The 15890-nt window shown below is 37.0% G+C and overlaps 1 protein-coding gene across 3 annotated transcripts in view; it reads right to left on the minus strand.

Annotated features, from left to right (window-relative positions):
• The window catches only part of LOC124605589 (ras GTPase-activating protein-binding protein 1), a 146378-nt gene that overhangs the window by 47153 nt on the left and 83335 nt on the right, over window positions 1–15890 (minus strand). For all 3 annotated transcript variants that reach the window (XM_047137387.1, XM_047137396.1, XM_047137380.1), the window contains exon 8: window positions 5889–6010. In XM_047137387.1, the coding sequence (XP_046993343.1) occupies window positions 5889–6010 (122 nt within the window). The remainder of the gene's footprint in view (window positions 1–5888; window positions 6011–15890) is intronic.

Here is a 15890-nt window from a genome sequence, read left to right on the forward strand (position 1 = left end):
TTATTATTCTTTCTTTCTTTTCTCAGACATTATGTCTGGTCAAAAATGGAAAGTGACACGGACCTTGATCAAGCGTGACTTCCTTTTAACTGTACGGTATATGTTATATTGCATTTAGGAACTTTCGGGTAATTGAACATGTATCAATAATTACGGATTTCTGTAGTTGTATATATAAGTTTGGATATAATTGGTATGATGTCAACTTTATCCTGATGCCACATGTCCTTGACTTCCTCAGCCAGTTGGATGTATTTTTCAATTTTTTCTCCTGTTTTCTTTTATATATTTGTTGTATTGGGTATGGATATTTCGATTAGTTGTGTTAATTTCTTCTTTTTATTGGTGAGTATGATGTCAGGTTTGTTATGTGGTGGTGTTTTATCTATTATAATGGTTCTGTTCGAGTATAATTTGTATTCCTCATTCTCCAGTACATTTTTTGGTGCATACTTGTATGTGGGAACATATTGTTTTATTAGTTTATGTTGAATGGCAAGCTGCTGATGTATTATTTTTGCTACACTGTCATGTCTTCTGGGGTATTCTGTATTTGCTAGTATTGTACACTCGCTTGTGATGTGATCTACTGTTTCTATTTGTTGTTTGCAAAGTCTGCATTTATCTGTTGTGGTGTTGGGATCTTTAATAATATGCTTACTGTAATATCTGGTGTTTATTGTTTGATCCTGTATTGCAATCATGAATCCTTCCGTCTCACTGTATATATTGCCTTTTCTTAGCCATGTGTTGGATGCGTCTTGATCGATGTGTGGCTGTGTTAGATGATACGGGTGCTTGCCATGTAGTGTTTTCTTTTTCCAATTTACTTTCTTCGTATCTGTTGATGTTATGTGATCTAAAGGGTTGTAGAAGTGGTTATAAAATTGCAGTGGTGTAGACAATGTATTTATATGAGTGATTGCTTTGTGTATTTTGCTAGTTTCTGCTCGTTCTAGAAAGAATTTTCTTAAATTGTCTACCTGTCCATAATGTAGGTTTTCTTATGTATTTGCGTACAAATATCACTCAATGTGAAACCCACAGTCACATCAACAAATTTTCATTATAATTGCTATTTTTGTGACTATAATTCTACCCCTTCCATTTTCAGCAAAATTTCAAAATTCTCTTGACAAGCAGTCAAGTGTCGAAAACCATTTTTATACAGGGTGGTTCACGGAGATATGCAAATTTTTTAATATGTTGCAAGTTAAACTAAAGAAAAAAAGTTCATATAAACATAGGTACACTAATGTTCAGCTACACAGTTACAGTTAATAAGAGATTTTGGCCGATTTTAACAACTTTGCTAATATGAAGCCATCACAAAACTGTACGAGGTTAAAGTAAAGCACAATTTCCATTTATTTTGTTTTATCGATCTGGTGAACAGAATGTCCCAGACGTGTATCTACAGGAGTATTCCAGAACATCCAGATAAGTAAAGAAGCAATTTCGTAAATTTTTTTTATTAACTACTTGGCCCAATTTGCTTTTTAAATTCCAGACAATTGCACAACGTATTCGACAAAAGTTGTAAAGAATTTAATTTTGGTGAAATGACGGTAATAACGTTAACTGAAACTGTATGAATATGTTGGATAATCTGCTTTTATTAATATCATAGCACACGTGAATTCATGTTACACCGGAAAAGAAACAAAGCTTAGTTTTAAGGAAGTTGTACATTGTACATACAATTTCACAATACCTTCACAATAAATGATCAAAAATGTCTCCACTGAGTTCAATGCATTCAATGCATGTATGAACAGCTTTTGTTGCTCACTTCAGTTGCACCCGGATTGTTCTTAATTTCGTCTATTGCATTCATAATGCAAGCAAGCAATGCCTCATGTGTATTGACTCTGTCCTCATAAACTAAGTCTTTTATCCATCCCCATACACAAAAATCCATTGGTGTTAAATTGGGCGATCTGGGTGGCCACAGACATGTAGCACCACAATCAATCCATTTCTGGGGAAAATGTTCATTTAAATGTGTAGTAATGGCATTGGTGAAATGTGGAGGCAGGCTGTCATTTTGAAAACACATTTGCAATCGCGTAGCAAGTCGAACATCTTTGAACAAGTGGGGCATTTCTTCTTGAAGGCATTGCAAGTACGTCTTGCCAGTTAGACGTCCTGGGAAAATGAATGGTCCAATAAAGTGTGTGTTGATTACACCACACCACACATTTACGCTTAATCACTGCTGGAAATTGCGTTGCAGTGTTGCATGTGGGTTTGCTTCAGACCGTAAGTGCTCATTATATATATTGTTTGTACCATCTCGAATAAACTGTTCCTCTCAGTAAATAAAATGTATTTGTGTAACTGCCAATTAGTATTTAGTGAGTTGCACAACTCCAAGCAAAGGGCAGGATCTCCTAGACATAAGTGATGCACTTTTTGTTTATGGTAAGGATACAGATTATTGTACTTCAGTGTACGTCATACCTTAAATTGTGAAATGCCTAATCGTTGAGAGATACGTTGTGTACTGCTACCCGCGCTATGTTGAACAACATCCATATTATCATCGTCATCATCATCAGCATCATCAACAGAGCAATTGTACTGATTATGAATGCTAGACAGAGAACTTGTCTCCTGTAACATTCGAAATACTCCACTAATGGTTCGTGCATTCGGAATCCTCAGTGCCTAATAACATACGCGATATTTGTTAACTGCAGCTGTAGCATTACCCACCATATCGGCATATTCTTCTGTCAATTTGAAACACATCCCTATTTCGTAAACCTACAAACTACAACAGTTACTATGTGGTTTCACTTAAATACACAGTTGTTATGTTCCTTCACTGAACAATACAGACATCTAACTTGTTTCAAGATTAGGAAACGACTGAAACAGCTCACTAACAGTTGCCACCAAAGACATAAGCATTTACTTGTATAATAATCTTTGCTTCTCTGGATGTTCTGGAAAACAGCTGCAGATACACGTCTGGGACATGTTTTATTAGATTCACCAGATCAATAACAACAAAATAAATGGAAATCATGCTTCACTTTAACCTCATAGTTTTACAATGGCTTCATATTAGTGAAGTTGCTAATTTCAGGCAAAATCTTTTATTACCCATAACTCCGTAACTAAACATTTGAGGACCTATGTTTAGATGAACTTTTTTCTTTAGTTTTACTTGTAGAATAACAAATTAAAATATTTGTGTATCTGCATGAATCAACATGTATATCCAACTGTTTCTTTTGACAAGAACCTCTTAGAAAGTCCATAGCACGACAATTTAAAGACGCAAAAATTGGTAAAAGTGGGACAAACGTAACAAATAAATTGTATTTCTCAATTCAAAAAACTTTACCAACAGCCGTACACTTCGGGTTATTTCATTTCATATATCAAATGCTATGTTACGGCAATCCAAAATTACCATCTTCAGGCCCCTGCATAATAAAGGAGTATACATGTAGTGATATAAGGGTGTTCAAGTTAAGCTTACAAGTGACAGGTAATCATAATACCTCTTAAACTTGAAAATAATGGAAGTATTAGCATTATATCAAATCTGTGTGTCCATCCAGCACAATAGACTAAAATGTATGTATGCATTTGTTAACAGCATTAAACCAAACCTCTCTGTATATATAGCACAATAGACTATGTCACATAATAAGGTATGAATTATAATAGCATATTTACAGCCTAGGCAAAATCACAGATGGTAAGACAAGTAGTTGTCACAGTATCAAAAATAACTTGACACAAAACCCAATGGCAGTCTATATTTTAAGAGAAAATATCATGCATAGCAAACACTAAGAATATTCACAACTAACTTGTGGCCTAGGTTATAAAGTAAATCGGAATAAAAGATATGATTGGTTTCATTTACATCACTGAAGAGGGTGGCATTACCACAGTGAACCAAACAAACTAACAAGAAAGTCAAATCCTACTTAAGCAAGGCAAATCCTTGAAGTTCACAGCCGACTACTTCATACAATGTCATTGGGAGTATAAAGCAATCTTAGCATGACCTATCTATAGATGCCAAGCCATCTAAATACTAAGACCTAAATAGTTGTGTAGCGATAAGGTACACGAGTACGGGGAAGGTAAATGGGTATGCAAGACCACTACAGTGTCGAAACGAATACCATAAAATGAGTATCTTTTCGATCTGCATGAATACCAAAACCCATCTGTAGTAAAAACATAACTGCATACTCTCTAAACTGCATGGAGAAGCAAGGACCACACTAACACGCTAATAAACTAACTGGATCCTTATCATACTCATCAGGTGTGGTCAAGACATACCAAATTCCCACAAGTGAATTGGTGACTGTGTCAGTTTGGGTCTAAAAGGCTGTTGGCATTATAAGGAAACATTAAATATTTCAATGTCCTAAATATAAAAGTAGCGTAAAAGATACCGATAACCTAAAAACATGATCACTACTAAATGCTTTCAACCAAGGGAGTACACTGCTATAAAGTGGATCTAAAGAATTGCAGAAGACAAGATCTACAAGTTCATTTGAAAGTTAAACAGTAAGCTTCAGGTAAACAATCAGTGCGTAATAGTAAGGTTGAAAAATTACATTCATGCTAAGAATCTTTGACAACAAAATATATAGGAAAAGAACTGTATACTGTAGGAAACATAATGGTGCAACATGCAAGGGCTCAAATAATGTAGAGGTATATAAATATTGCTAAGCAAAAGTTTCACCTATCATCCAAAGGAAAGTCCCCAAAAATAACAGTATTAGTTTACTACAATAAGTTCCAACAATTATGTACGACTAGCCCCTACGTGCCAAAATCAGTAGTGGTTATTCTAGCCGAAACGGTACTACAGTTATGAGAGAGATCATCCCACTGGAATGCAAAGAGTTGCTGCCAAACTACATGTCTCACTCAGTGATCCGACTATATCACGGTGAACCTCCCTGAAAACCTAGTATCGGCAAACAGGTTTTGTCAAAGAAATGATGGCAGCATAAACAGTGACCACTATCTAGGTATTCACAACTAAAATGACGACCTCACTGCGCCCTATTATCAGTCAAATCAATCCCCCGTATGACTTCTGTAAGAGAGTCCCATTGGACTACTGATATGAGTACTATTAATAGAGACAATCTGTACAAAAAGGAACGTCATATGCTAACCAATGGATGTAAAATGCTTAACAAAGACCTATTATACCTCAAGTTAAGACTATTTCAATGTAGGAATACGGTAGTTCGAACTGAACCCAAATGTATTGGTCCATTGTATACAATAAAACACAAAAATGATCCACTACTACTAAAGTTGATCCAGGAAAATATATAAACATCAAAATACGGTAACACTACTGTTGATATCGAAAACAAAATGGAAGATAAATAAAACCTAACAATAGCTCTTCAACTGTCATCTTATAACATTTGCCGGAAGTTGAAATAGCAATGTTAACAAGTGTTAAACATAGATAAACTGATCTCTATGAAAAGAGAATGAACGATTATATGTAAATGCTATATCACACGTAATTTATTATGCAGGGGCCTGAATATGGCAATACCGAATTGCCGAAACCGGTAGCATGATATATAAAGTAAAATAACCCAAAATATACGGCTGTTGGTAAAGTTTTTTGAATCTAGAAATACATACCAGCTGATGTCCACTGGCCATAATGGACCAAAAGAGAATAAATTGTATGGTTGTAACTTGAACCGGACAAATGTAAATTACTACTAGTGTTAGATACAAGCATCTTAAATTCACAATTAAGCATGATACATTCCGCATTAAAATAGAGGGCAGCTGCAACCCATATACAGTTTATATCTTTCATTTACTATTATTCTTATGAATATTAAAAATGTTACTTGACTTACAGGTGATGATGTCGGTTTTACTGCAGCACCTGTAGCTGTTGCTATTGATGAGAATGATGCAGTACCAACACCAATTCCACCAGTTTTAACTAGTGTTGCATATGTTTTTGGTTCGCTGGATGCTGTAAAATAATAATGAAATACATTAAGCAAGGCAACAAAAGACTAGAAGAGTGTGTGTGTGTGTGTGTGTGTGTGTTAGAGAGAGAGAGAGAGAGAGAGAGAGAGAGAGAGAGAGAGAGAGAGAGAGAGAGGTACTCAGCATCCATAACATTACAAAAACAAAGGAACTACATATTGAGAACATTATTTCTACAAGAGAAAGGAAATACCATAGTTCCTATGGACAAACAATACACTGACGAACAGCAAAACAATTATTTACACAATAAAAATATAATAAACTTGAGAACACCCAACAAAAATTTCTATAGTAAAAAAAAAAAAAAAAAATAAAAATATGGACTACATACTGGATGACAGAAGAAAGGGAAAATTAGTACACACTGCACCGCCACCCCCTGCATTATTATGGCATAATGCCATCTGAGCTAGAAGATGGAATATGTGCACTTCAAATGCAGCAAACAGTTGAAACTAGCCAAAAATGTGAAATTAAACCGTTTCAAATAGATTGACTGCCTCACCACAAAAGATTGATAAAAGCCAAATCTCTTTAGCTAACCGACAAAAATAACTAAATTTTCCTGCAAGGCGATTAATGCTCAACTGTCAGAAAGGGGGAAATAAAACCTGAAACTAATAACATATTTTAGCCTTCGTAATTATGCGAACATATTTTAAATCATTTGATAGCTCCTGGCCACAGAAATCCATTTTGTTTTCATTTAATGTGAGAGCAATACATGAGGAGGAAACAGCAAAAATAACTAAATGTAAACACAGGTCAAGTGGAGACTACCCACCTCCCCAACAACAACTCAGACTGCTCAGTGGATCAGCCCCGGATCTCCGATATTTCCCAACTGGGGCAATATTAGATAGTGGCGCCCAGCCACACATCTGTAGCCAGAAGCGGGAGAAGGTACTACTCATACGCCACTCAACTGCACATTTACAAGAGCCCAACCAGAACTGCTCAAACGAATCTAATGTAAACAGCTGTCGTGTCACACTCAAAAGAGGCAATTTGTTGTTAGGAAGCATTGCATAGACTTCCTAAAGCTTTTGACACACTTTGCTGTTGGCAGACGCTTGTATGAGCACTGTGTTTTATTGTTGTATATGGCGTATTTCCTTTGTGGTTTAAGTTTTATTTTTGTTTTTTCCTCTCGTTCATGTTTTGTTGCTGCAGTATTATTCTGCAGAAGTGGGATACAATAATATCCTTGTTAGAGTATTGGTTCTTACTAGTCAAAATCACAAAAATTTAACTGAAAACTAAAACAATGAAAAATTCCCGGAATTCTGAAAAATTCCCGGAATTCTAAAAAATTCCCGGGTTTTTCCCAGTTTTCTCCAGGATGAAAAAATTACTGGGTTTTTCCCGGATCTCCCGGGTCGTATACACCCTGTTTACAATAGTTATAAATTTACTCTTTTTAACTGCACGAAGAACTGCTTAACAGTGGTTTGTACAGCCCTTTCTGCCTAACACACAGTGGCAAATACGGAAACACAGGCACAATAGAACATAGCATTAAGTCCAAAGTGCATACATTCGAAATTACGCACTTAACCACAATGTCTCAAATCATTTAAGTTTCTTTTGAATAACTTGCAGTTCTTATCAGCAGTTGAACTACTGCAGACAAATTTTTTTCCAAGTGCCTAGCAGAAGAAAGAAAATAACAGCTATCTATGATGTTACATTATGGTCCACCAAGTACACCAATAGGAACTTTCATTGACATGAAATTGTTGACATGAATTATTTTACAACAATTCCTGTAGCACAGTTATAATTTTCGAACAATGTATATCTTTTACCAACAATGAAATGGTTTCATGTTTATTCCCTGTGGGAATCACAAAAAGGCAGAAGTGACTAATGCACAAAAACAAGCAACTTAGTAAAAGAGAAACTAATGTGTTCACATTTCTTGCAATTACTAGTTTAATTCAGAGAGAACTGGAACAGAGTGAGAAATGGTCACAGCCACTTTTCTGCATATTGTGCCGCGTACCAGGCGTACTTCATCAGACTTGTAAAATGTGGTGATGCAAACTGACAATGCACAAATGGCTGAACTTTATCACTACTGTTTTGCTGAAAACGTGAAATGAAAGTGCAACCAGATATTATTATGTCTGACATTTTTCTGAAAAATGTTTACACTGTCAAAAAATTTTTTTACACTTTTAGTACAGGGTGGAATCTGAATTACACATTATATTAAGTGTTTCTGTCACTGTAGTAAATACTGAGGTGTTACTATGTCCAGACCAACAAAAGCAGTGAATTATTTTCTGCATCTGGTAAAATGACATTTTGTATGTAATATGGGAAATTATTCTTCCTCATTTCTCCAGATTTTGCTATGCGATTACAGGATTTAGCAAGTAGACAGTTTTTTTTTGTTTTCTTTTTTTTAACTTGAGGTTCCTGAAGACAGAATTAAAGCTGCAAAAGTAATCCACTGATACTCATCACCAGTACGTTGCATACAATGTTAACACTCACTGACTATACAAGAAACACACTTATTTTCAATTGAAATGATACGAAATCTGGTTTTCACTCAGTTCTTGCATGAAACCAGGCTGACAGGCTTTATGCACAGCATTTCAGGGGATAAAACAAGAAGCTTTGTCTTCTTATCAGTATGAATTTCTCTGTAGTATTACCTGTAAATGACATCTCTGCATGTTTACTTTCAGTAAACCATGATTAACACTCATTTCATTTGCACTTCAGAAAGCACAGTCTCTTTGCTCTCCCTCAGTAATTACGAACTGACTCAAAAGCAATTTCATTTTGACACTAACTTCATCCTTCATGTAAACCTTTCTTCCAGTTATACTACTTGTACACAATTCGTGTTCAGATTTTATGAAACGAAAGTGGCTCTGCACACTGTTTAATTTCAAGTGTTTCTCCATCCTTCGCTACACCAAAACATTCACACCCTTTTCCTTGTCACTGAAAGCTACTGTTGTACATGTTTCCTTTGGGCTAGGAAGGTACTGTGTTTTTATTCTGGACTTCAAATAAACAGAACACTCAGTTTGAACCACAATTCACAGAACTGTAAAAGTTATTTCCTGTTTCTTCTAACGTTTCCCAAACTTCTAACAAAAAGTCGACATCATTCAAATGAATGTGCAATAAATTAACTAATATACGGCATTTCATGTTCATATGCCATCTTTGCAGGGTTGGAAACATTAATTGGACTCCACATTGCTGTGGAACTCTAGAACTTGCATAAGAACATATGCCATCAGAGAACTTGTATAAGAACATATGCCATCAGTATACACATACGAAGAAAAAACAAAGAAAATTAGTTCAGTTTTATCTCCATTGTTAAACATTTAGCAATACAGAGATGGTCAACTGCTAATTCCTAAGGTATGCTGAAAAGTAATGCACACATGCTCTTAGAACAAGACCTAAATGGCCTTAAATATGTGCCACGTGGCACAGAGAAGGTAATTTTCTCCTCTGTACGTATGCGCCGTTTGAATGAGTTGGGTTCAGCAGTGCGTTTTGAGCAGTGGAATTATAGAGACGTATTCTAGTGCTACGTCAACACAACTTGAGATTGTGCTGTTATCATTTCAAGCCTGTTAATGGTGACAGTGCTGCTGATAGATCTACTGTTAATCAATGGGTAGCAAAATTTCATGGTTGAGGGCCTGAAAAAGACATAATTGTTGATGGAACATGTAGCAGACATCCAATCACTGCCACAGACGATAAACATCGCAAACTCATCAACAATTTGATTCAAAATCACCAGCTAATCACCCAAAAGTGTATCGTAAGCCATATTGGAATATCCAATGAATGTGTCTACTTCACTGTTGAACAATTAGGATACTGTGAAATCTGTGCACAATGGGTACCACATTGTCTCTCAAACAAGAGCGACAGCATTATTTGGAATGCTGTGAGCAACTTTTGCAATGTTACTGTGATGACGATGACGTTTGGTTTGTGGGATGCTCAACTACACAGTCATCAGCACCTGTACAAGGTCCCAATCTTTAAACAGTCCAATCTCACCAAGTTCATGAATGATGATGAAATGAAGAGGACAACATGAACACCCACTCCCCGGGCAGAGATAATCTCCAACCCAGCTGGGAATCGAACCCAGGACCCCGTGGTCCAGAGGCAGCAATGCCAGCCACTAGACCACAAGCTGCAGACTCACTACTGTGATAAAGGAGACAACTCCCTTTTGAATATTGTGATGGCAGACAAGTCATGGGCCCATTGTTGAGACCCAGAAGAGAAACGACAAAAAGTGCTGTATTCCAACATCTGTCACCTTCTCAGGGGCTTGAGTTTAGGACACAACAAAAAAAAAAGATTCTTTTCACTGTGTTTTGGGATGCTCTCTGAGTTTAAGTGACCAATTATGTGGTATGAGTGGCAATGGCAAATTCTTCCCAGCACATTCAGACTCAAAAAAACACCTCCAAAGCTGAGTTTGACATGTTAGAGACAACAGAACATCAGTATTCTTACAAAATGACAATGCTTGTCTACACACGTCACATGTAACTGGTGCCTTGCAATTCTAATTTCTTTCTCCCCTCCCCATCCTCTGAAGAGAGACCTCAAGGATAATCATTACACCTCGGCCAATGAGCTGAAGGCAGCTGTCCAGTCCTGAATTCGAGAAGAGTTTGAAAAATGTTTCAGTGACTGAATAAAAAAGCTTATTATACATTGGGAGAAATGTGTTAGTCTTAACAGTGACCATGATTTTGAAGCTTCAGAATTTTATTTTAATGTACCTTTTAACTGAACTACCTAACTGTTTTTGTTGGTGTTTTACAAGCATATGTGCAATATTTTTCAGCCTACCCTCGCAAATTCAAGTGAATAGCAACTATAAACAACTGCATCAGAGAAACTATCAATGAAAATTTAAATTCACTTTACAAATTAGGATCCAGTGTGTCGCGTTATCTGCCTACCACTGTTTCGACAATCAACACTATGTGCCAGCCATGTTGCACACGCACTGTCTGCTGCAATTCCAATAAGTGTATATTTTGCAAGCTGCCTGGCGAGCTACGACTCGGGCAATTTTCAACTTTCTATTCTTAGTGTTTTTCTTTGGCATTTTCTTCCTGTATAAAAAAAATTTCAGGGCAGGTTTCAACGTGACAGATTAGACCATTACCTTGTAAGAACTTCCACAAACAGATGCACTATACTACACTATGTCAAGTACAGTGATGATGCCCTCTATTTAATCTGTGAACCAACATCAGAAGCTGACCAGTTGCACAAAAACAAACAATACACAAACTGTTAATATGCATCATGGAAAAACATTACAACCAGATAAACTTCTTAGATATAACAACTAAAAACAAAAACAGCATAGCTGAAATTTATCGTAAACGCACACAATTGTATACAGACCTTAAATCACCCAAAATAACTAGAAATCGCCATATTTAGAGCAACAAACAATAGGTACAATACAAAAGTAAAAAAATGAGCACACAAAATGATGATATAAAGAATGCATAAAAAGAAAATGAGAGTCAAGGTGATAGACAATGGTATACAACCATAGGCTTCGACATGAAATAACAAACATCTTCCTAAGGCAAGACAAAGATGGCATTCAGAAACAAAATTCAGTCCAAAAGTACATCCTAAAACAAAAAAAGGAAAGCCACCTACCAGAAGGCAAAAATATACCAAAATAGAATGAAACATACATTATGAAAGATATGTAAGACACACCAGCACATTTGAAACCTGATACAAAGAATAAATCAGAGCTGGAAGTATGGGACAAGTCACACAACTTCTGCAGAACATTTAAGAGGAATAAATCACAAGCCATTTGAATGAGAGGAAGACATGAAAATAGGATAAATAATGTCTGCGATAAGACACATCAAGGACTTAACAGTCTCCAGGGGTGCAGCAGTGCTGATGCTGCGCAATTCGTGCAAAGTCAGGTAAGCAGTTCTTTATTACTGTTTCCATTGTTGATTACTATGATTAGACAGGATTTTTATGATTTGTTAGTGTTTTTTGTGGCTCAGTTACCGTGTTGTAAAAAGTACTTCAAGAGTAATTAAATATTAAAAGGCACACAATTATCAACTACAGCAAAGGATATGGAAGTAACTTATAAATTTCTGAGCTGGAGATTGTGTGCTGGTCCTGTACCTGGTCCAAATATTAGACTTGCTGATGTTAAGTATGGTGCAGATAAAATACTCATTTCATTCTAGCGTTCTTATTCCTTTGTACAGAAATTTGCTGGACATCATTCTAATATTATGCAATAAATCTTTTCACACTGGAGAAAAAAAAGAAAAAAAAACTGTTTCGTTTAACCACTCAATTGCCCTCATCTACAAGAGAAGTTTGAAAAGTTTGCCAAATTACCACCAGTTGGCAGTGTTAGCACAATGAGGTTCCATGTAATGATGTCATCCTTTATGAGAAGACATGTGAGGCATCAATGCTCCAGGTGGAGCAGACATCTCTGTGTTGTTGCTTCTGTGTAGTGATATAAAGAAAGAAAGGAAGAAAGAAAGAAAGGCAGGCAGAGCAGGGGACTTTACGTCTTTAAAGTAAAATATAATTATTGGGTTAAAATATATGTAATCTATAATCATTCTTTTGGTCTAAAAGCCTTTCTGGATGTCCTGTTCCAAGGGGACAGCACAGGACAGGACAGGACAGGACGATCGAGATTCGAGGGGTAGGTAAGTACTTCATAAAGCAAGGTATGGAGAGAGGAAAAAAAGAAACCATGATCTAACCTACCAAACGAAAGCGTTGGTATGTTGATACACACACAAACAAACAAACACAAACACACACACACACACACAAAATTCAAGAATTCAAGCTTTCGCAACCCATGGTTGCTTCATCAGGAAAGAGGGACAGAGAAGGAAAGACGAAAGGATGTGGGTTTTAAGGGAGAGGGTAAGGCTTTATGCCTTTACATATGTCTGCTTGTGCCGTTTCTCTGATGCAGTTGTTTATAGTTGCTATTCACTTGAATTTGCGAGGGTAGGCTGAAAAATATTGCACATATGCTTGTAAAACACCAACAAAAACAGTTAGGTAGTTCAGTTAAAAGGTACATTAAAATAAAATTCTGAAGCTTCAAAATCATGGTCACTGTTAAGACTAACACATTTCTCCCAATGTATAATAAGCTTTTTTATTCAGTCACTGAAACATTTTTCAAACTCTTCTCGAATTCAGGACTGGACAGCTGCCTTCAGCTCATTGGCCGAGGTGTAATGATTATCCTTGAGGTCTCTCTTCAGAGGATGGGGAGGGGAGAAAGAAATTAGAATTATATATATGTGTGTGTGTGTGTGTGTGTGTGTGTGTGTGTGTGTGTGTGTGTGTGTGTGTGTGTGTGTGTGTGAGCGCGCGCGCGTGCGAGCGAGCAAGTGTATACCTATCCCTTTTTCCCCTAAGGTAAGTCTTTCCGCTCCAGGGATGGGAATGATTCTTTACCCTCTCCCTTAAAACCCACATCCTTTCGTCTTTCCCTCTCCTTCCCTCTTTCCTGATGAAGCAACCGTGGGTTGCGAAAGCTTGAATTTTGTGTGTGTGTTTGTGTCTCTATCAACATACCAACGCTTTCGTTTGGTAAGTTACATCATCTTTGTTTTTAGATATATTTTTCCCCACGTGGAATGTTTCCCCTCTAATATATATAAACACAAAGCATTAAATAGTGCATTTATATCATATGACAGATTAGTAACTACCTCAGCGTGGTATTTTGCCAATAGCTGGCAAACTGTGTCATTTTCAAGCACAGATAGTAATTTTTTCTCACCTAGCTCATTTATTGTGTATTACTGCTGCAGACTTTGATGTATGATACCACAACTTAGCACTGTGTTAGCTGAAGTGATAATGAAGGAACAGGTGTGCGTTTGCAATTGTAAAACAACAGCGGAATGGTACAAGACAATGTTATTTGCAGAGAGTGCACTTCACACATAGGTGCACTCACTTGAGGGTTAAACTTCCTGCCAGCCTCGCCTATATATGCTATTTCGCAATTGCTGCATTCCAATTTGTACACAGCAGACCCTGCATACTTACTGCTGAGGGGGGCACTCATTATGAACAGAATTTACCAGTAATTAAGCCAACATTCACATCTTTGTTTCTAAAAAGCTTAGGCAGATAACTGGAGAGTGTCCCCGTGAACAAGACTCTTACAAATCTTGACCGAGCGAGGTGGCGCAGTGGTTAGTACACTGGATTCGCATTCGGGAGGACGACGGTTCAATCCCGTCTCTGGCCATCCTGATTTAGGTTTTCCGTGATTTCCCAAAATCGCTTCAGGCAAATGCCGGGATGGTTCCTTTGAAAGGGCACGGCCGATTTCCTTCCCCATCCTTCCCTCACCCGAGCTTGCGCTCCGTCTCTAATGACCTCGTTGTCGACGGAACGTTAAACACTAATCTCCTCCTCCTCCTCCTCTTACAAATCTTGATTTCAAAAGCAATGGGGTGCGAAAAACTTTATGCTCAATTGCTGATGTTCTTGCTTCTTTATCCTCTTTACCTACTACTGCAGGACAGTAAGAAATGCTTACTGTGATGTGTTTCAAGTTCCCTAATTCTTTTCTTATCACAGATGAGCTGAGCTGTATCTCACTAATATGGTGCACCATAGATTTGAAGCTCCTGATTCTGGTGCTTGATGTCTGGCTTTGTTGATTACTGAATGCAAGCACTGTAGAGGCACTTTAAATTTTAGCCAATTTACTGCAAATTACTAGGCTTTTGTGGCAAACTTGATTCGCTATGTATCACGCTACCGTCACTTTATCTTTCCCTTTCGCCTGGTCACGCGGACCTTTATATATCTGCTTATGCAATTTTATGAGTTCTTGTGTAACATGTATTTTAATCTATCTGTTTTTATGTAGTTTTATATTCCCGTGAGTGTATTATGGCTAGTTTTTCATGTCACATTTGTGTGACTGTGAAACAGAGCTACTGTAGGATTTTAGAAAGCATTCTTGACTGGAGCACAGTGATCGGTATAAAATGTTACAATCAAATCAACTGGTTTTGGCCCTTTCCTCAGACCGTCTTCAGGCTTACACCACCATTAGGGCTGCTGGTTGCAGCAGATGGAGAAGATCCATAGAAGTACAGATGGCACTGCAATTTTACTTCTACGGATGGTGCTCTGTCTGCCGCCACCAGCAGCCTTAATGGTGGTGTAAGCCTGAAGATAGTCCGAGGAAAGGGCCAAAACTGGTTGCGGAAAAAAAAAAAAAAAAAAAAAAACTGAAAACATGATTGAGACTGTTTTTATTGCTTTTTAAGACCTATTGTGACGCGCACAGCTGATAGCATGTTTACATACTTTTGTAAGCGTGTTCTATGCTGTGCTGCTATGGTGGTGTTTGCTAGTGTGCTGAATATACCAGAGTTTATTATTATTATTATTATTATTATTATTATTATTATTTTCTCATCTTTCATACACAAGGTGGCTTACTGCCATTATGTCTTTCTTTTAATTAGGTCCACATCTCATTCTTTATGACTATGGTGGAAGGGTTTCACACAGTTTCTTTTGCATAAGTTTTAATGTAAATTTTAGTTTATTTATTCATGTAGTCATTCAAAGTAAGACCATGTCATTCCCTCTATCTGTTCTTAATGTATTGTTTTCTTGTTTTGCAGACAATCTGTTGATGTCACGAAAAGGCGAAACACATTATTGAAATTAGAAACTTTGCAACCACGACCTTTTCCAATTTGAAACCGAATTTCTTGTGTGATTTCGCTTCCTACGATTCTAGTAAAGGCAGCCAGTACCCTTGAGTAGTA

The sequence above is a fragment of the Schistocerca americana genome, chromosome 1 (assembly GCF_021461395.2).
Source record: "Schistocerca americana isolate TAMUIC-IGC-003095 chromosome 1, iqSchAmer2.1, whole genome shotgun sequence".
Taxonomy (NCBI): Eukaryota; Metazoa; Arthropoda; class Insecta; order Orthoptera; family Acrididae; genus Schistocerca; species Schistocerca americana.